The following is a 21,548-nucleotide window of genomic DNA, read 5'->3' on the forward strand; positions in this document are numbered from 1 at the left end:
ATTTTTAGTGTCCGAATGCTTAAGTGATGTTGCTAATTGCATATGTTTGAATGCTGTGGTTTGGGGCAATTGGTGACATTGATGTCTGTTACAGTGCTTGTAATGTTAAATGGTAGCTAAGTGATTGGTTTGAGTGCAATTGATGTCAAGAAATGGCTAAAGGATTGCTTTTGAGTGCAATTGATATCAAATGAGTGTAAATAAACACTGTTGAACGCAAATGGTGTCAAACTTTTCAGGCGATTCATGCACCTCCCTCGTCCTTTCGACCTCCTGAGTAAATGAGTGTGATGCTGTCTGATATAAAATTACCTGCATCTTTCCAGCCTGTTTCACTCAAAGCAAGTTGACTTTCAAACACCTCAATTCATGCTTGCCATTCATTAGTTTTCCAGGTTGTAGCATTCCATGTACCGATGCTCTTCTTTTGGATGCTAATAGTAGCATGATGACGATCTAGTGTCGCCTGTAGCACATGACTAACTACGCTGAGCAAGGTATTCCCTCCTGTGTTGGAGGGGATCCCCTTGATGCTGTTGTGGTTTTTTTTTGATTTGTGTTGGTCCATGGTTATGCTTGACAAGATACTGCAGTGGTTTGCTGTTGCCTTCTGAAGGTTGATGTCCTCAACTAACTACAGGGGTATCTGGAGAACTCCCAGGGTGTGGTCGGTCGTGCCCTTTTGAGAGCCCCATGTTCAGCTGACCCAGCTGATAGTCTCTGGAAGGGTCTTGGGTCAGGGTTATGGTGAAGCCATTGTGGAAGCAGGGTGGTGGATCTTCTTGGCTAGTAGAAATCTGGTTCAACTGGTGTAATGATAGCAGATTCAAGCTATTGTTAGTTGAGCACCCTATCCACCACCTTAAGTGTTCACTTATTCCACCGCTGGTGCACAGTGGAGACAGTATGTACCATCTACAAGATTCACTGTAGGAACTCGCCAAGCCTCTTTCAACAACATCTTCCAAACCTTTGACCTCTACTAAAAAAACAAGGGAAGCAGATGAATGGGAACCCCACCACCTGCAAGTTCCCCTTCAAGCCACACACCATCCAGGGTCAAAATCCTGAACTTCCTGTGATGCAAAATAAACTCTGGCCTTGCTAGTGATGTCCATTCCATTAACGAATAAAAAAGAACTTGGTCATCCTTGTTCAGTATATATTTTTTTTGTTCATAGGATGTGAATGTCTCTGGCAAGGCAAGCATTTGGTTCCCATCCCAAATTGACCTTGAGAAGGTGGCAGTGAGCCACGTTTCTAAACCACTGCAGTCTGTATAGTGTAGGCACACCCGCAGTGCAATTTGGGAGGGAGTTCCAGGATTTTGACCCCGCAACAGTGAAGTAATAGTGATATATTTCCAAATCAGAATGTGTGTGAGTGAGAGAGGATCTTGCAGATAGTGGTGTTTCCACGCATTTGATGTCCATGTCCTTCTGGGAGGTAATGGATTTGGAAGGTGCTGTCGAAGGAGCCTTGGCCAGTTGCTACAAGTGTAGATGTATACACTACTATCAGCATGCGTCAGTGGAGGAAAAGAATGCTTAAAGTGGTGAGTGGGGTGTTGAGCAAGCAGGCTGCTTTGTTCTGAATGCTGTCGAGCGTCTTGAGTGTTATTGGAGGTGCACTTATCTGGGTAAGTGGAGAGTATTCCATCATATCCCTGACTTGTAGGTGATGGATAGACTTTTGGGAGTCAGGAGCAGAGTTTATCGTCACAGAATCCCCAGCCTCTGACCTGCTCTTATAGCCACACTATTTACATGACTGGTCCAGTTAAAGTTCTGGTCAATGGTGACCCCTAGGATATTAATGCTTTTGTGGATTCTGCGATGGTAATGCCATTGAATGTCAAGGGGACATGGTTAGATTATTTCTTGTTGGAGATGGTCAATGTCTGGCACATATTTTTTTATTATTATATTCATTCACGGGGATGTGGGCTTCGCTGGCTATTTATTGCCCAACCCTACTTGCCCTTGAGAAGACAGAGGTGAGCTGCCTTCTTGAACCGCTGCAGCCCACGTGGTGTAGGTACACCCACAGTGCTGTTAGGAAGTGAGTTTCAGGAATTTGACCCAGCGACAGTGAAGGAACGGCAATATATTTCCAAGTCAGGATGGTGAGTGCCTTGGAAGCGCTACCTGTGCGGATGTGGAGAAGAGGGAGAATCGGAGCTGGCGCTCAGCTCAGAAAACTCCCTGAGGCACGGAGCTGCTTCAGGGAGATGAACATGTTGAGAATTTTTATAAAAGTTAAAAATTCCTGCCTTGTTTGAAAATGCCAGGAAAGATGACAATTTCATTTTGCAGGGGGTGGGGCCATGCTGCACTCGGGCCAGCCGACCCAGGAAAGAGTTCAGAAACAGCCTACTGCTGGGTACCTCAGCAGGCTGTTTAAAAGGCCTGTCTTAGTGCTGTATGACTTAATCCCAGATATAGTAAAAGAAGTAAGGCCCTCTAGCCCTCACCCCTCACCTCCCTCACATTCCCGATGCCCCATCCATGTCACCTCATGTCCCCAGCCACCCGCTATGGCCCCCTCATACACCCCATGCCAAGCTATTGAACTCCCATGCCCATTCAACCACTATACACTGTACAGAATCAGTGAAGCCTACAGTGACAATAGGATGTATAAAAAAGCTTAGAAAACAGTAATTCATCGATATCTTTCCACTTTCTTAAAAAAATTACTTCAGGCCCGAGTGCAGCGTGGCCCACCCCCGGCAAAATGAAACTGTCATCTTTCCTGGCATTTTCTGCCAAGGCAGGAATTTTCATGACTGGCTATCCGCCTCGAGGAGGAAAATCCAGTCCATAGCGTTTAGTTAATAATGTTTTGTCTTTAGTCATTGAAACAGCAAAAGTTCTTTTAAATTCAAAAGAAAAGTGTCAATCATCCAGGCCATCCAAATAAACATTGTGCAATTGACAAAAGAGGTCAGAAAGCCAGCGCAGTCAATCAAGCAGTGTTTTCTCTGGGGCTCAGGTGTTTCAGTACTCTAATGTATTTCTGGGCTTTCAGCCAAGAATACATAATGAGGCTTGGCTTGATGGTAATGATCCCTTGCCTTTATGGCAATCGTAGAGTGAGGGATATATCAGACCATGAGTTTACAGATTGTGGTTGAATACAATTCTGCTGCTGATGCTAGCCCACAGCACCTCATGGGTGCTCACTTCTGAGCTGTTAGATCTGTTCTGAATCTATCCAATTTAACACATTGGTAGGGCACACAACACGATGGAAGATATCCTCACTGTGAAGACAGAACTTGGTCTCCACAAGGACTGTGCGGTGGTCACTCCCATCAATACTGTCATGGAAAGATGCATTTGCAGTAGATAGATTGCTGAGGGCAAAGTCGTCTAGGTATTTTCCCCTCTTGTTTGTTTACTCACCACTTACCACAGACCAGTCTGGCAGATACGTCCTTCAGGACTCGACCAGCTTGGTTAGTAGTAGTGTTGTTGAGCCTCTCTTGGTAATAGACATTGATGTCCCCTCAACCCAGAGTACATTCTGTGCCCCTGCTACCCTCAATGCTTTTTCTCAGTTGTGTTCAACATGGACTGATGCATTGATTCATCAGCTGAGAGAGAGTTGTAGCTGGTAATCAGCAGGACACTTCCTTGTTTGTGTTTGTTGCCATGAGGCTTCATGGGGTCCAGAGTCAAGTTGAAAACTCCCAAGACCACTCCCCCCTGACTCTATACCACTGTGTCACTGCTGCCTCTGTTTGATCTGTTCTTCTGGTGGGACAGCACATATGCCAGGAGTCAGGAACATTGTAAGATATGGTCAGTGAATATTACTATGGTATGCTGTTGCTTTTCTAACCCATGGGACAGCTTTCCCAATTTTGTCACAACTCCCTAGATGTTGGTGAGGAAGACTTTGCAGGGTCTGGACAGAGTATGCCTTTGTTGTTCGTGGCGTCCAGATCAACGGTGAATGGTCTGTCCGACACTATTCTTATTGAGCTTTTCTATAGTTTTTTGATATAACTGCTAGGCAATTTCAAAGGGCAGTTAAGAGTCAACCACATTGCTGTGAGTCTGAAGTCAAGACAAGAGCAGATAAGGACAGCTGATTTCCCCCTTTGTATTCTATTAGTAGACCAGATGGGTTTTCACAACAATCAGTATCCACCAATATCATGGAGAAGTTCTGCCTCTTGCCTACCCAAAAACCATCCCAATGACAGGATCGCCATTGTTTTGGCAACATATCACCTTAAATGCCTGTAATTAAGTTCATTTATCTGCTGTTTTGCTTAATTAAATTTTTTTTTCCCTCTCACCCCTAGATGATTTCATGAAACAGAACCGTGGCCTGCTTCTGATTCACTCACTAAAAAATCCTTCCTACCCTGAATACCAATATAGTACAGAGAGCAGTGTCTTGTGCCTGGACATCCACAATATGTATCCACACCTGATAGCTGTTGGCTTTTATGATGGTTGTGTTGCTGTCTACAACATCATGGAACACATTGCAAAGCCTACTTACAAGAGTTCAGCTAAAACTGGCAAGCACACAGATCCTGTTTGGCAGGTGAGTATGGCAGTTGAGTTCTAGATCCTTCTAATAAGATTCACAATCTTTGTATAACATTAATAATTATTATTTTTGTTACATTTCTATTAATTTGTTGAAATATTTCAAAGTGTAATTGTTTGTTTTCCCAGACAGTCTAATGCGTGCATTAGTATTTGTTGGACAACCAACCAGAAAACTTTAGTTGACTGTACAAGTGGTCTTCCTTACAAGTGGCTGGAGCATTAAAAGGCACATAAAAGTGGCCTGCCCTGTAGAGAAGGAACGGGAGCTTAGGAGAAGATAAATTCATTTTTTTATGCTTTGCTAGAATGGTACTACTGATTAAACTGACTTAAAATTTACACAATGTCAATATGAGGAATGATAGAGTAAAAAAATAGTCCTCTGTTATGTTTGAGCACTGGTCACTTTATCAACTGTATCAATGTTCTCAGCAAAATGCAGCTCCTGTGGCAACCCCACATCCCCTACAATTACTTTTAGCGCTGATATATTCTGATAAATTGGGTGTACAGGGCTGTTCACTATGCATTTCTCCCCTTTCCAAAATTACCATGGGAAATTGACTTTCACCACACCCACGTTAAAGGGGGAAAACCACTTAAAGTCCTTTAAAGTCTTTAAAGTCCAACTTAGAGAGCTAACCACCCATGGCTGAACAAGGTTGGAAATGCTTGGTTGGAGCCCTATATTGGCTTTCCTGGCAGCTCCCTAACATATGCACTAGGCCTCTGAAATATGTTATTCAGGGGCTGATATTTGTTTTATGACCTAAACCGAAAAATTGGTTAAGTGTGAACTCAACAGGCATCGGGCCACTGCTTCCCATAACAGCGAGCTGTCTCTGCAGCCACAACTGGTGCCCAGAGCTCATTGCTACTATACAAACACGGTCAACAGAGCAATTTGCCATAGTCCTGCTGCCAAGCTCATTATGTTGTGGGGCAGCTTATTATTAAAACTTAAAACTAATGATTACATTTGCTTACACAATATTTAATTTAAACAGAGGCAAAAGACATACAGCTGATAAGTTATAACGCAATGTTTGGCATAAATGCTTAATAATAAACCAGTAGTTTAAATGATGGTTTCTATAACTCAAGTGGAAAATATTCGGACAGCAGCCGAACTGCAGCAGACAACTGTTGAGAGAAGCATTTACTGAACCAGATCTGAAAGGAAGCCTTTTGGAATCTTTATCTGACATGCTACTCCTTTAATAGTTTGGGAAAATCACAGATGAGTCACAATGACAGACTTGTATGTGTTATCATTTCAAGAACAAGTACAAGCCAAATAAACTTGATCAGATTAAAAGTGCAAAATACTGCAGGCTCTGGAAATCTGAATTAAAGAAGAAAATGCTGGAAATACTCAACAGTTCTGGCAGCATCTATGGAGAGAAAAAGCAGAGTTAACGTTTTAGGTCGATGACCTTTCACCAGAACTGGGAAAAGTTAAAAAATGTAATAAGCTTTCAGTCGGCGATATGGTGGGGGGAAGGTAGTAAATGAACCAAAGGGAAGGCCTGTGATAAGGTGGAAGACAGGAAAGATGAAATAACGAAAGAGTGCAAGGCGAGGGAGTGGTGATGGGGCACGAAAATAAACAGAACACCAAAAATATGGCTAAAGCAGGTGCACTGGCACCCAAAAGCGAAAACAAGAGAAAATCTAAAACATGCAAGGAAAAGGAAACAAAATGGAGGCAGAGGTTATGGTCTGAAATTGTTAAACTTCAAATTGAAGGCTACAAAGTGCCTAATCAAAAGATGAGGGGCTGTTACTTGAACTTATGTTGAGCTTCATTGGGAAACTGCAGTAGGCTGAGGACAGAGAGATCAGCATGAGAACAAGGCGGAGAATTAAAATGGCAGGCGATGGCAGCTCAGGGTCTTACTTGCAAACAGAATAGAGGTGTTCTGCAAAGAGGTCACACAATTTCTGTTTCATCCCCTTAGTGTAGAGCCAACCACATTGTAAGCAGTGAATACAATACACTATATTGAAAGAACTACACATGAATTGCTGTTCAACTTAAAAGGAGTGCTTGGGAGGGGAAGGGATGAGAGAAGTGTGAGAAATGAAGCAGATTTGGCCGAGGGCCTTATCAACCACTGTAGGGGAGAATCCTCAGTTGAGGAAAAAGGAAGACATATCAGAAACGCTGGTTTAAAAGGTTGCATCATCAGAACAGATGTGACGGAAACAGAGAGACTGGGATAATGGAATGGAGTATTGTAGGAATCAGGGTGTGAGGAAGGGTAGTTAAGGTAGCCGTGAGAGTGGGTTTATGTGAATCTTATTTGATAGCTTACCTTCAGATATGGAATAGAAAAGTTGGGAAAGGGAAGGGAAGAGCCTGAGATGGACCATGTGAAGATAAGAGAGGGGTGGTAATTGGAAACAATGTTGGTATTCTAGGTCAGGTCAAGGGCAGGAAGCGTCATCAATAAAGTCATCAATGTACCAGTAAAAGGGGTGAGGGAGAGGGCCCCAAGTAAAATTGGAAAAAGGAATGTTCCACATATCCAGAAAAAGGCAGTAATAAACAGAAGTACCCATAGTAATACCTCTTTATTTGCAGAAAGTGAGTCGAGTTAAAGAAGAAACTGTTCAATGTATAAACATGTTCAACCAGGTGAAGGAGGAAGGTGGTGAATGGAGACTGATTGTGCCTCTGTTTAAGGAGGAAGCGGAGGGTCTTTAGACCATCTTGTTGAGTCTGGAGGCGTGAAGCGACTAGGCATCCATGGTGAAGTGGAGACAGTTAGGATCAGGAAATTGGAAATTGTTGAAGTGGCAGGCATTGGAAGAGTCATGGATGGAGGTGTGAAGAGACTGGACAAAGGGAGAAAAAGGTAGAGTCGAGATAGGAAGAAATTAGTTTAGTTGGGCAGGAGCAGGCTGAAACAATTGGTCTACAAGGCAGTCCTGTTTATGGATCTTGAAAATGAGGTAGAAGCGGGCAGTTTGGAGTGAGCTATGAAGTTGGATGCTGTGGAGGGATGACCTTTAGAGGAGATGAGGTCATTGACAGTCCTGGAGACAATGACCTGGATTTTTGCAATGATAGAGAGCTTCTCCATTGTTGCAAAAATGGGAGACGAGATGAAAAATTGTAAGTCTCCCACAAACACAGCATCTACAGTTTTTTCAGGAACGCGAATGGGCCAAGGATGAGTTTGTGCATGTGCATTTCATGGAGTCAGCTGCCCATTTAAATCAGCAGCTGCCCCCGCCTGTGTGATTTTGGTGACCCAGGTGTTTGAAACACGATGTATGCAAGTTAGATCTGGTAGGAGCAGATTTGAACTTTGTAGAGTTCTTTGTAGAGCACCCTTTTGGAGGGTAGGTTACCCCTTTGGATACGGTCCCGGGACACCTTTGGGGAGGTAAGGTGCCCCTTAGGAAAGGGAAGATGTCCCTGGGGATTGTTAAAATTAGTCATGAATGTGTGTAAAAAGTGGATAAACCAATTAACTGTCAAGCTCATTGGAACTGTCAAAAGCGTCAAAACGAACTGTCAGCTACAACTGTTAAAACTGCCAAAGTGAACTGTCAGAAGCTACTGTCAAAAGTGTCAAAATCAACTGTCAAAGGCAACAGTCAAGCTGTCCAAGCATTTATAACTCCTGCCTGTTAAATCTTTGAAAGAAAATGTCTGGAGTATTTCAAAAAAATCATTGCTTGCTATTTTGCTCTATTGACATTAGCCTGAGCATTACCATTACTGGATTAGTGTTGCATGACTGATTTCATAACCTTCCATTGTCACAGTAGGGTGCCTTCCATTTTACAGTTTCATTGACAGCTCCAAGTGGTTATAGACTCTTTTAAATAAGGCAGTGAATTCCAATGTTTGCTTTCAAAAGGGATTACTTATGGGATTAAGCAACTTGAATGAAAGTGTTTTTTTATAAGGATATAGATGAAGGATTGTAAATGTAGTGAATGTGTTTTTGTAAACGAGAGAGTTTTTTAAGTCTGCAATAAACACTTAGGACTTTATTTTATTTAATATCAGCATGGGTCCTAATGTCTGCCCATATTGGATACTGGGCGAGTTGGCATCATAGGTGTAAGTGCAAAGGATGATGGATGGGGGGCTGAGTTGGCATGAATTGGCAATAAGTTGGCACAGGGACTATAAAGGGCTTTGGGGTGTATGTAGAGGGCCATAGGTTGGCATAGAGGATAGAGAAGTCTGGGAAGAGTGTCCTCTGCAGTCACCGTTGCTGGGAAGCAGTCTGGGAAGAGTGTCCGCTGCAGTCACCGTCGCCGTGAAGCAGTCTGGGAAGAGTGTCCGCTGCAGTCAACATCGCCAGGAAGCAGTCTGGGAAGAGTGTCCTCTGCATTCACCGTCACCAGGAAGCAGTCTGGGATGAGTTCCCTTTGCAGTCACCGTTGCCGGGAAGCAGTCTGGGAAGAGTGTCCTCTACAGTCACTGCCGCCGAGTGAAAAAAAACAAAGAGTGACATCACAGGAAAACTGTAAGTTCATTGATTGGTAAGTAACTGCTAGTTTGAACTACCTATTCTAAGCTAATTTCAGATTAAAGGTGATTACTGGAGCCCAGGATCGAAGGCCTAACACTTCAGCTTCAACTCAGCAGAGAGACCGAGTTCCAGTTGATTTTAAAAAGTGTAATTTGAATCTCTATTCTGACTTGCTTTCAGATTAAAGGTAAATAGGAGAAATATTTTACAGATTGATAAACTAAAGACCAGTAGGAAATTTAAAAACAAATTGAAAAACTTATTAAAGAAAATAGAGATGCAGGGACAGGCAATGTGTTGTAGCTGCATGATGTGGGAGCTGCTGGACCCCATTGTGGTTCCTAGTGACCACATCTGTAGCAAATATTGGTTGCTCGAGGAACTCCGGCTCAGAGTTGATGAGCTGGAGTCTGAGCTTCGGACACTGCGACACATCAGGGAGGGGGAGAGTTACCTGGACGCTGTGTTTTAGGAGACAGTCACACCCCTTAGATTAACTACCTTAAATTCGGCCAGTGGTCAGGGACAGGAGGGTGTGACTATGAGTGAGGAAGGTAGAGGGATCCAGGAAGTAGCAGTGCAGGAGCTTCAGCCCTTGCCCTTATCCAACAGGTCCGAGATTCTTGCTCCTTGTGTGGATGAGAGCGGGGACTGTAGGGAGGATGAGCAAACTGACCATAGCAATGTGGTACAGGGAGCCATTCAAGTGGGGGGAGAAAAGAGAAATATAGTTGTAATCGGGGATAGTATAGTTAGGGGAATAGATACTGTTCTCTGTAGCCTGGATCGAGAATCCCGAAGGCTGTGTTGCCTACCTGGTGCCAGGGTTAAGGATATCTCATCTGGGCTGCAGAGGAACTTGGAGTTGGAGGGGAAAGATCCTGTTGTCGTGGTCCATGTAGGTATCAATTATATAGGTAGAACAAGGAAAGAGGTTCTACTGAGGGAATACGAGCAGCTAGGGACTAAATTAAAAAGCAGAACCAAAAAGGTAATAATCTCTGGATTACTACCTGAGCCATCAGCTAATTGGCACAGGGTCAATAACATTAAAGAGGTAAATGCGTGGCTCAAAGATTGGTGTAGGAGAAATGGGTTTGAATTCATGGGAATTTGGCACCAGTACTGGGGAAAGAGGGAGCTATTCCATTTGGACGGGCTCCACTTGAATCATGCTGGGACCAGTGTCCTGGCGAGTAGCATAACAAGTGTAGATAGGGCTTTAAACTAAATAGTTGGGGGGAGGGTTCAGTTGCATGGAAAGATAAAAAAATCAAAGTTTAAGGAGAGGGTAAGAGTGCAGATTAGTGACGAGGCTGATTGTTACCAAAAAGTGAAAGGAAGGGATAGAAGGGATGTGAACGCCATATTACACCAAAGAATCATATAAGAGTAGGGAAAATTGATAATAGGGCAAAAACTTAAAGGCTTTGTGTCTGAATGCACGTAGCATTCGGAATAAAACTAATGAGAAATAAATAGGTATGATTTGGTGGTGATTACTGGGACATGGTCACAGGGAGAACAGGTTTGGGAGTTGAATATCCAAGGGTACTCAGTGTTTCGGAACGATAGGCAGGAAGGAAAAGGAGGTGGTGTAGCTTTGTTAGTAAAAGAAGAGATCAGTGCTATAGTGAGGAATGATATAGGCACTGGAGTGCAAGATATAGAGTCAGTCTGGGTAGAAATAAGAAATAGCAAGGGAAAGAAGTCTCTGGTGGGAGTAATCTGTAGGTCCCCAAACAGTAGTTCAGCAGTAGGGCACAGTATAAACCAGGAAATACTGGGAGCATGTAAGAAAGGCACAACAATAATCATGGGTGATTTTAATATACATATAGGCTGGACTAATCAAATTGGCAAGGGTAGCCTAGAGGGAGAGTTCATAGAGTGTATTGGAGATTCTTTCTTGGAGCAATATGTTGTGGAACCAACCAGGGAGCAGCTATTCTGGATTTTGAGTAATGAGATGGGATTAATTAATGATCTCATAGTAAAAGATCCTCTATGGAAGAGTGATCATAGCATGCTAGAATTTCAAGTTCAATTTGAGAGCGAGAAACTTGAGTTCCGCACTAGCATTCTAGAGTTAAACAAAGGTAACTACATAGGCATGAGGGCAGATTTGGCCCCAGTGGACTGGGCAGGAAGACTACAAGGTATGATAGTTGATGAACAGCAGCAGATATTTAAGGAGATATTCAATTCCTCCCAAGTAAAATATATTCCAAAGAGGAAGAAAGATGGTAAGAGGAAGTAAAAGCATCCATGGCTAAGCAAGGAAGTTAAAGATAACATAAAGGCAAAAACTAAGGCATACCAAATTGCAAAGTTCAGTGGCAGGCTGGAAGATTGGGAAATTTTTAAAGATCAACAAAGGGTTACTAAAAATATAATAAAAAGAGCAAAGGTAAATTATGAAAGAAAACTAGTGCAAAATGTAAAAACTTATAGCAAAAGCTTCTACAAGTATATAAAAGGAGCTAAAGTGAATGTTGGTCCCTTGGAGGATGAGACTGGAGAGTTAATAGTGGGGAACGCAGAAATGGCAGAGACGCTTAATCAATATTTTGCCTCAGTTTTCACGGTAGAGGACACTAGTACCACCCCAATAATAACAGGTAGTGCAGAGGGTATAGCGAAAGAGGAACTTAGAACAATCACCATCACTAGAGAAAATGTACTGAGCAAACTTTTGGGATTAAAAGGTGACAAGTCCCCAGGGCCTGATGGCCTATATCCCAGGGTCTTAAAGGAAGTGGCAATGGAGATAGTGGATGCATTGGCTATAATATTCCAAAATTCCCTGGATCCTGGAAAGGTTCCAATGGATTAGAAAAATGCTAATATAACGCCCTTATTCAAAAAGTGGGGGAGGCAGAAAGTAGGAAACTATAGACCCGTTAGTTTAATGTCTGTCATTGGGAAATTGTTGGAATCCATTATTAAGGAAGTAGTAATGGGTCATTTGGAAAGTCAAAATGCAATCCATCAGAATCAGCATGGTTTTATGAAGAGTAAGTCATGTTTGACTAATTTGCTAGAGTTCTGTGAAGATGTGACAAGCAAAGTGGATAATGGGGATCCTGTGGATGTAGTATATCTGGACTTCCAGAAGGCCTTTGATAAGGTGCCGCACAAAAGATTAATACACAAGATAAGATCACACGGAGTTAGGGGTAATATATTAGCTTGGATAGAGGATTGGCTAACCAACAGATGAATGGGTCTTTTTCTGGATGGCTAGCTGTAACTAGTGGGGTGCCACAGGGTTTGGTCCTTGGGCCCCAACTATTTACAATCTATATTAATGACTTGGATTCAGGGATAGAAGGTACTATAGCTAAATTTGCAGATGACACCAAACTAGGTGAGAAAGTAAGTTGCAATGAAGAAATAAGAAATTTACAAATGGATTGGACAGGTTAGATGAATGGGCCAAAATTTGGCAGCTGGAGTTTAACGTGGATAAGTGTGAGGTTATCTATTTTGTTGGAAGAATAAAAAGGCGACTTATTATTTAACTGGAGAGAAACTTCAGAATGCTTCGGTGCAGAGGGATCTGGGTGTCCTTGGGCATGAATTGCTGAAAGCTAGTATGCAGGTACAGCAGGTAATAAGGAAGGCAAATACTGATCACAGTTTTGGCCCCCTTACTTGAGGAAGGATGTAGTTGGATTGGAGGCGGTTCAGAGGAGGTTCACTAGATTGATTCCAAAGATGCGGGGCTTGTCTTATGAGGAGCGATTGAACAGTTTAGGCCTATACTCGCTGGAGTTTAGAAGGATGAGAGGAGATCTAATAATTGAGGTATATAAGATGCTAAAGGGGATAAACAAAGTAGACGTGGAGCGGATGTTTCCCTTTTTGGGGCCTTCAAGAATGAGAGGCCATAGTTTTAGGCTAAGGGGTGGTAGATTTAAATGAGAGGTAGGGAGGAATTACTTTTCTCAAAGGGTCGTGAATCTGTGAAATTCACTATCTCAGAATGCAGTGGATGCCGGGACGCTAAATAAATTAACGGAGGAGATAGATAGATTTTTAATTAGCAGTGGGTTGAAAGGTTATGGGGAGAAGACGGGAAATTGGAGCTGAGGCCGAAATGAGAGCAGCCATGGTCGTATTGAATGGTGGGGCAGTCTCCAGGGGCTGAATTGCCTACTCCTGCTCCTAGTTCTTATGTTCTTATGTACTTACATGAGGGGCTGGGGGATGTGTAGAAGTGCAGAGGTTGGCATGGAGGGTATGAGGGGCCATGTCGGGTGGGTAGAGTGCATGAGATCGCATTGGTTGACATGGATGAGGCATGGGAAGAGGAATGTGCGTGGGAGTGAGGGCTGGAGGGCCGGTTTTTGATTTATTGCTTTTTAAAAAATCTTGGACACAACCCTAACACAGAAGGCCTTCCACCCAGCCTACTTCCGCATCCAGCAGCCTCCAAACATATGAACAAGGAGCAGGAGTAGGCCATTCAGCCCCTCGGGCCTGCTCTGCCATTTGATATGATCAGGGCTGATCTGATAGTAACCTGAAATCTGCATCCCTCCTAGCCCTGATAACCTATCATCCTCCTTGCTCACCAAGAATCTATCCACCTCGCCATAAAAATGCTCAAAGACTCTGCTTCCACCACCTTTTCAGGAAGAGAGTTCCAAAGACTCACGACCCACTGAATGAAAAAATTTCGCCTCATCTCTGTTTAAAATGGGCAACCTTTTTTTTAAACAGTGACCCCTAGCTCCATATTCTCCCACAAGAGGAAACATCCTCTCCACATTCACCCTGTCAAGATCCCTCAGGATCTTATATGTTTCAATCAAAGTTGTTTCTTACTCTTCTAAACTTCAGCGGATACAAGCCTAGTCCGTCCAACCTTTCCTCATAAGACAACCCAACCATTCCAAATATTAGTCTGGTTAACCTTCTCTGAACTGCTTCCATGCATTTACATCTTTCCTTAAATAAGGTGACCAATACTGTATACAGTACTCCAATTGTGGTCTCACTAGTTCCCTGTACAACTGAAGCATACCTTCCCATTTTTGTATTCAATTCTGCTCGCAATAAGTGATAACGTTCTATTAGCTTTCCTAATTACTTGCTGTACCTGCATATGAGCCTTTTGTGGGTCATGCACTAGGACACCCGGACCCCTCTGCACCTCAGAACTCTGCAATCTCTCATCATTTAGATAATATGCTTCTCTTTTTTGCTTCCTGCCAATATGAACAGTTTCACATTTTCCCACATTATACTCCATTTGCCAGACCTTTGCCCACTCACTTACCTATGTTCAGAAGTAGGGATGTCTTACTGCAGTTATAAAGGGCTTTGGTGAGACCACACCTAAAGTATTGCGTGCAGTTTTAGTCTTCCTACCTAAGAAAAGATATACTTGCCATAGAAGGAATGCAGTGAAGGTTCACTCGGCTGATACCGGGCATGGCAGGATTGTCGTAAGAAGAGAGATTGGTTTGACTGGGCCTGTATTTACTACAGTTCACTAGAATGAGAGGGGATCTGAGTGAAACGTATAAAATTCAAACAGGGCTAGACAGACTGGATGCAGGGAGGATGTTTCTCCCTGATCGGTGAGTCTGGAATCACAGTCTCAGGATACGGGGCAGGCCATTTAGGACTGAGATGAGGAAAAATTTTGTCACTCCGAGCGTGGTCAACCTGTGGGATTCTCTATCATAGAAGGCTGTGGAGGCTGGGTCACTAAGTATATTCAAGAAAGAAATTGATAAATATTTGGATATTAGGGGCATCAAGGGGTATGGAGAGAAAGTGGGAATATGGCGTTGAGATAGATGATCAGCCATGATCAAAATGAATGGCAGAGCAGGCTCGAAGAGCCGAATGGCCTACTCCTGCTCCTAGTTTCTATGTCTTTTTGTAGCCTCCTTATGTCCTCTTCGCAACTTACTTTCCTACTTATCTTTGTGTCATCAGCAAATTTGGCATCCCATCCACCCCTTCATCCAAGTCATTTGTATAAACTGCAAACAGTTGAGGTCCCATCCATGTGGCACACCACTCGTAACATCTTGCCAACCTGAAAAAGATCCATTTATGCCTACTCTTTGCTTCCTGTTAGTCAGCCGATCTCCTGTCCATACCAATATGTTGCCCCCTATACCATGAGCTTTTACTTTCCGCAATAACCTTTGATGTGGCACTTTATCAAATGTACTCATTCTGGGGTGGCATGCCCGACTCCCAGCGAACCATGTCACCCCAGAATGAAAATCCGGCCTTCTGGGGCACTTTCATGTGGGTCAGGTTTGCGGATCCGGGAAATGACCCAACCCTGCGCTTCCAACCTGGGCCAATGTCTTGATGTTTTTTAATTGGGTCATGGTTCAAGGGGCGATAGGAGGAAGCATTGGAGATTTGGCAATCAGCCTCTGCTAGGTAGAGGTCGGTACGCCAGACAATGGCACCATCCTTGTCGGCAGATTTGATTACAACGTTAAGAGTTAAACCTGAGAAAATAGAATGCCGCAAGTTCAGAAGGAGACAGTTTAGAGTGAGCGAGAGGACCAGAGAATTTGAGATGGCCGATGTCACAGCAGCAGTTCTCAATGAAAAGGTCAAGAGAGGGTAATAGGGAGGTGTTTATGAGGTGTGAGAATGCTGGAGATGGGAGTGGGACATGAACCCACAACCCTCTGATTCAAAGGCGAGGGTGCTATGAACTGAGCCACAGCTGAAGTTGTTGTGGAAGCGAAGGCGACAGAAGAAGAGCTCGTGCCGATCTGATTAAATTCTGATTATCAGCTGTCTCATTAGCAGAAACAAGTTCTGCAACTAGCAGCTGTCTTCAAATTATATGTGCATATTTATTCCACTTCTCTCATAATAGGCAACAGGTAACTACAGGTCAGTGAGTTTAAGAGGAACAATAGGTCAGTCAGTTTAACATCAGTGGTGGTTAGGGTTTTAGAAACAATATTCAGGTCAAAACAAACTTGAGTTAATTAAGGAGAGCCAGCATCGATTTGTAAAAGGCCAATCATGCTTGACTAACCTACTTGAATTTTTTGATGAAAGGTTGATAAATGGAATGAAATGGATGTTGCCTTTATGAATTTTAAGAAAACATTGAGCAAAGCACCACAGAAAAGGCTGGTTAACAAAATTGTGGCTCCTGGAAAAGGAGAGTCATTGTTGGTTTGGATAAAAATTGGCTTAAAGGCAGAAAATAGTTAGTCATATGGTTATTTTTCAGACTGGTTGATGGTAAACAGTGGTGGAATAGAGTACAATTTCAAAATTTGCTAATGATATCAAACTTGGAAGAGGGGTAAACATTTAGGACAAAATAAATTGCAGGACTTAGATAGGCCAGCAGAATGGATAGACAAGTTTTGATTGGTCAAAATCCTGGAACCCCATTATTAACAACACTCTTTAGAACTGTGCCATTAAAGTCTACATTGCCTCTCTCTAACCCTTCTGCCAAAATGCATTAGTTCATACTTCTCTGTATTAAACTGGAGAATGTATTGCACAGGAAACTGTGTATCAAACTGGATCAAATAATGCTATCATATTAGCCAGTGTTGCAGGTAGAAATAAAGTATTGAGAGGTGCTTTGGCTGGAACGTTCCAGCCACCTCACAGTGGGTTCCCTGGTGACGCCCTCCCCCCAACCAGCCATTGAAATCTCCATTCACATCGGCGGAACCAGAAGATCTTGTCGGCGCGAGGTGTTGGAAAATTCCAGCCTTTATGTATGGATGGAAATGCTGATCATATGCTGCAAGTCAACCAATTATATTTCAGGGTGACATTTTCATTTCTACTTAAGGTGTAATAAGAAAATTTTCTGAGCATTGAGCAAGTGAATTTGAAAAATTAAGGGGGGGCATTGAGTTCAACTGAACCGTTTATTACTTGTTCATGAAATGAGGGCACCACTGCAAAGACCAGCATTTATTGTCCATCCCTAATTACCTTTGAGAAGGTCATGATGAGATGCCTTCTTGAACTGCTGCAGCCCATGTAGTAAAGGTAATGCTACAGTGCTGTTAGGTAGGGAGTTCCAGGATTTTGATTGAGTGATGATGAAGGAATGGTGATATATTTCCAAGTCATGATGATGTGTGAATTGAGGGGGAATTTGGAGGCAGTAGTGTTCCCTGGAACCTATTGCTTTTGTTCTTCTTGGCAGTAGAGATTGTGAGTTTGGGAGGTGTTGAAGAAGTATTGGCGAGTTGCTGCAGTGTATCTTGTAGATGGTAGACAATGCTGCTGCTGTGTGTCAATGGTGGAGGGACTGAATATTTAAGGTGGCGGATGGAGAAAAATCAAGCAGACTGCTGTGTCCTGGCTGGTGTTAATCTTCTGAGTATTGTTGGAGATGCACTCATTCAGTGAAGTGGGGAGTGTATGCTGGCTTGTGTTTCATAGATGGTGGAAAGGCTTCGGGGAGTCAGGAGATTATTCACTTGCCACAGATGATCCAGCCCCAGATCTATTCTTGTAACTACCATAGTTATGTGGCTGGTCCAGTTAAGTTCCTGGTCAATGACGACCCCCAGGATATTGAGAGTAGGGAATTCGGCGATGGTAGTTCCGATGAATGTGCAATGTCAGGGGAAGGTCTTTCATGTTGGAGAGAGTCATTGCTTGGCATTTGTGTTGCTATTGAGGATTTGATTATCATATAGACTATCATACTAATGATCCAATTAATTTCTGTTAAAAACCTTCTTGTAATGCCTGTTTATCTATTCAATGAAATTACAAAGCTATGTCTCTTTCTCCTCCCACTCTCTACTGTTCAGTTTCAGGGGTGATCATTGTTTGGAATAGTTTGTTTACACAGAAATGTTTTTTAAAGTTGCTTCAGGCATTTTAAATATTCACTCTTTAAATATATATCCACATCAGAAAAATAGCCTGTTAAATTTTGCTAGATATGTGTCTTGTTTTTGTTTCTGGCTTTTCTGACCCCGACTAAAACTTGTGGGCAACATAACCTTTGCTGTCAGTCATTGTGATAGGTGACATGGTGAATGTTTGAATTGAAGTAATTAGTGCACAATGTTGCCACAGAATAAAGCCCACAACTCAGGAAAGACAATTACTGTTCTTATATAAAGAACATATTTTTCTCTTGTGTTTAAATTACAAGGATAGCAGTTAAAAAAATGTTTTCAATACATTAGAATTCATGATCTGAAGTAAATTACAAGTTGGAAGACCAGGTGATGTTGGGAATTAGACACTGACCTATCACTGCTATAACTTGAAATCAAATCCAACTCAGAGTGATGCTGTTAAAGCATACTTCAAGATAAAATTAATAATCATTTAGAAATTCATGGGTTAATCAAGGACAGCTGACATTGATTTGTGACATTGAAATCATATTTGACAATTATAATAATGTTTTGAAGATGTAACTGGTAAAATAGGCAGCTTAGTAGTGTATATTACTTTTCAGAAGGCAGTTGATAAGGTACCTTAGAAGAGGCTTGTGTGAAAAATTCAGCCATTTTAAAAAATATTCATTCATGGGATCTGGGTGATGCTAGCAAGGCCAGTGTTTATAGCCTATCCCAGTTCCCCTTGAGAAAGTTTTTTTTTATATTCATTCGTGGAATGTGGGTGTCGCTGGCTAGGCCAGCATTAATTGCCCATCCCTAATTGCCCTTGAGAAGATGGTGGTGAGCTGCCTTCTTGATAGCTGCAATCTGTGTGGTGTAGGTGACTCAGCAACAGTTGAGGAACGGTGATTTATTTCCAAGTCAGGATGGTGAGTGGCTTGGAGGGGATCTTCCAGGTGGTGGTGTTCCCATCTATCTGCTGCCCTTTCTCTTCTAGATGGTAGCGGTCGTAGGTTTGGAAAGTGCTGTCTAAGGAGACGTGGTGAGTTTCTGCAGTGCATCCTGTAGATGGTACAGACTCCTGCCAATGTGTGTCGGTGGTGGAGGGAGTGAATGTTTGTGGATGTGGTGACAATCAAGCGGGCTGCTTTGTCCTGGATGGTGTCAAGCTTCTTGAGTGTTGTTGGAGCTGCACTGATCCAGGCAAGTGAAGAGTATTCCATCACACTCCTGACTTGTCTCTTGCAGATGGTGGAAAGGCTTTGGGGACTCAGGAGGTGAGTTACTCGCCACAGGTTACCTAGCCCCTGACCTGCTCTTGTGGCCACAGTATTTATATGTCTAGCCCAGTTCAGTTTCTGGCCAATAGTAACCTCCAGGATGTTGATAGTGGGGGATTCAGTGATGGTAATGCCATTGAATGTCAAAGAGAGATGGTTAGATTCTCTCTTGTTGGAGATGGTCATTGCCTGGCACTTATGTGGCGCAAATGTTACTTGCCACTTGTCAGCCCAAGCCTGGATATTGTCCAGGTATTGCTGCATTTGAACATGGACTTCTTCATTATCTGAGGAATTGTGAATGGTGCTGAACATTATGCAATCATCAGTGAACATCCCCACTTCTGAACTTATGATGGAAGGAAGGTCATTGATGAAGTAGCTAAAGGTTGTTGGGCTGGGGACACTACCCTGAGGAACTCCTGTAGTGATGTCCTGGAACTGAGATGATTGACCTCCAACGACCACTACCACCTTTCTTTGTGCTACGTATGACTCCAACCAGGGGAGAGTTTTCCCCCTGATTCCCCCAGTTTTGCTAGGGTTCCTTGATGCCACAGTTGGTTGAACAAGGGCAGTCACTCTTATCTCACCTCTGGAGTTCAGCTCTTCTGTCCATGTTTGAACCAAAGTAGTAATAAGGTCAGGAGCTGAGTGACCCAAACTGAGCATCAGTGAGCAGGTTATTGCTGAGAGAGTGGTGCTTGATAGCACTGTTGATGACCCCTTCCATCACTTTACTGATGATCGAGAGTGGACTGATGGGGCGCTAATTAGCCGGGTTGGATTTGTCCTGCTTTCTGTACACGGGACATACCCGGGCAATTTTCAACGTTGCCGATTAGATGCCAGTGTTTTGGCTGTACCGGAGCAGCTGAGCTATTGGCGTGGCACGTTCCAGATCACAAGTCTTCAGTACTATTACCAGGACCCATTGCCTTTGCAGTATCCAGTGTATTCGGACAGTTCTTGATATCATGTGAAGTGAATCAAATTGGCTGAAGACTGGCATCTGTGATGCTGGGGACCTCCGCAGGAAGCCGAGTTGAATCATCCTCTTGGTACTTCTGGCTGAAGATTGTTGCAAATGCTTCAACCTTTTCTTTTGCACTGATGTGCTGGGCTCCCCCATCATTGAAGATGGGGATTTTTGTGGAGCCTCTTCCTCCAGTGAGTTGTTTAATAGTCCACCAGCACTCACAGTTGAATGTGGCAGGACTGCAGAGCTTAGATCTGAACCGTTGGTTGTGGAATCACCTAGCTCTGTCTGTCGCTTGCTGCTTATGCTTTTTGGCATGCAAGTAGTCCTGTGTTGTAGCTTCACCAGATTGACACCTCATTTTTGGGTATGCCTGGTGCTGGTCCTAGCATACCCTCCTGAACTCTTCATTGAACCAGGGTTGACCCCCTGGCTTGGTGGTACAGGTAGATCGAGGGATATGGCAGGCCATGAGGTTACAGATTGTGGCTGAGTACAATTCTGCTGCTGCTGATGGCCCACAGCACCTCATGGTTGCCCATTCTTGAGTTGCCATTTCTTTAGCAATTTATCCCATTTACCACGGTGGTAGTGCTAAACAACACGATAGAGAGTATCCTCAATGTGAAAACGGGTCTTCGTCTCCACAATGACTGTGTGATGGTCGCTCCTACCTATACTGTCATGGACAGGTGCCTCTGCAGCAGGCAGGTTGGTGAGCATGAGTCAAGTATTTTTTTTCCCCTTGCGTTGGTTCCCTCACCACCTGGCACAGACCCACTCTAACAGCTATGTCCTTTAGGATTCAGCCAGTCCGGTCTTTAGTGGTGCTACCGAGCCACTCTTGGTGATGGACATTGAAGTCCCCCAAGCAGAGTACATTCTAAGCCTTTGCCAACCCCAGTGCTTCTTCCAAATGATGTTCAACATGGAGGAGCACTGATTCATCAGCTGAGGGTGGGGAACAATACGTGGTAATCAGCAGGCGGCTTCCTTGTCCATGTTTGACCTGATGCCATGAGACTTCATGGGGTCAGGAGGATGACTTTGCAGAGTGCACAGGGCTGAATTTGGTGTTGTTTCTGGTGCCTAGGTCAATGCTGGGTAGTCCGTCTGATTTAATTCCTTATTGACTCATTTCACCTAGACCATTTCAGAGGGTATTTAAGAGTCAGCCACACTTCCTTGGGTCTGGAGTCACATGTAGGCCAGACAGGTAACGACGGCAGATTACTCCGGGTCTCTGGATTACTAGTCCAGTGACAATACCACTAAGTCACCACCTCCCCATCAAGATGATGAGTCATCTTCTTGAACTGCTGCAGTCCATGTTGTGCTAAGGTGTGCTGTTAGGAAGGGAGTTCCAGGATTTTCATCTA

The 21,548-nt window shown here is 43.4% G+C and overlaps 1 protein-coding gene across 1 annotated transcript in view; it reads left to right on the forward strand.

Moving 5' to 3' along the window:
• The window catches only part of dnai1.2 (dynein, axonemal, intermediate chain 1, paralog 2), a 332,040-nt gene that overhangs the window by 151,582 nt on the left and 158,910 nt on the right, over nucleotides 1–21,548 (forward strand). Inside the window, exon 13 of the mRNA XM_078538947.1 lies at nucleotides 4,316–4,563. Within this exon, the coding sequence (XP_078395073.1) occupies nucleotides 4,316–4,563 (248 nt within the window). The remainder of the gene's footprint in view (nucleotides 1–4,315; nucleotides 4,564–21,548) is intronic.

This window comes from Cetorhinus maximus, chromosome 1 (genome assembly GCF_964194155.1).
Source record: "Cetorhinus maximus chromosome 1, sCetMax3.hap1.1, whole genome shotgun sequence".
In the NCBI taxonomy this organism is placed as follows: Eukaryota; Metazoa; Chordata; class Chondrichthyes; order Lamniformes; family Cetorhinidae; genus Cetorhinus; species Cetorhinus maximus.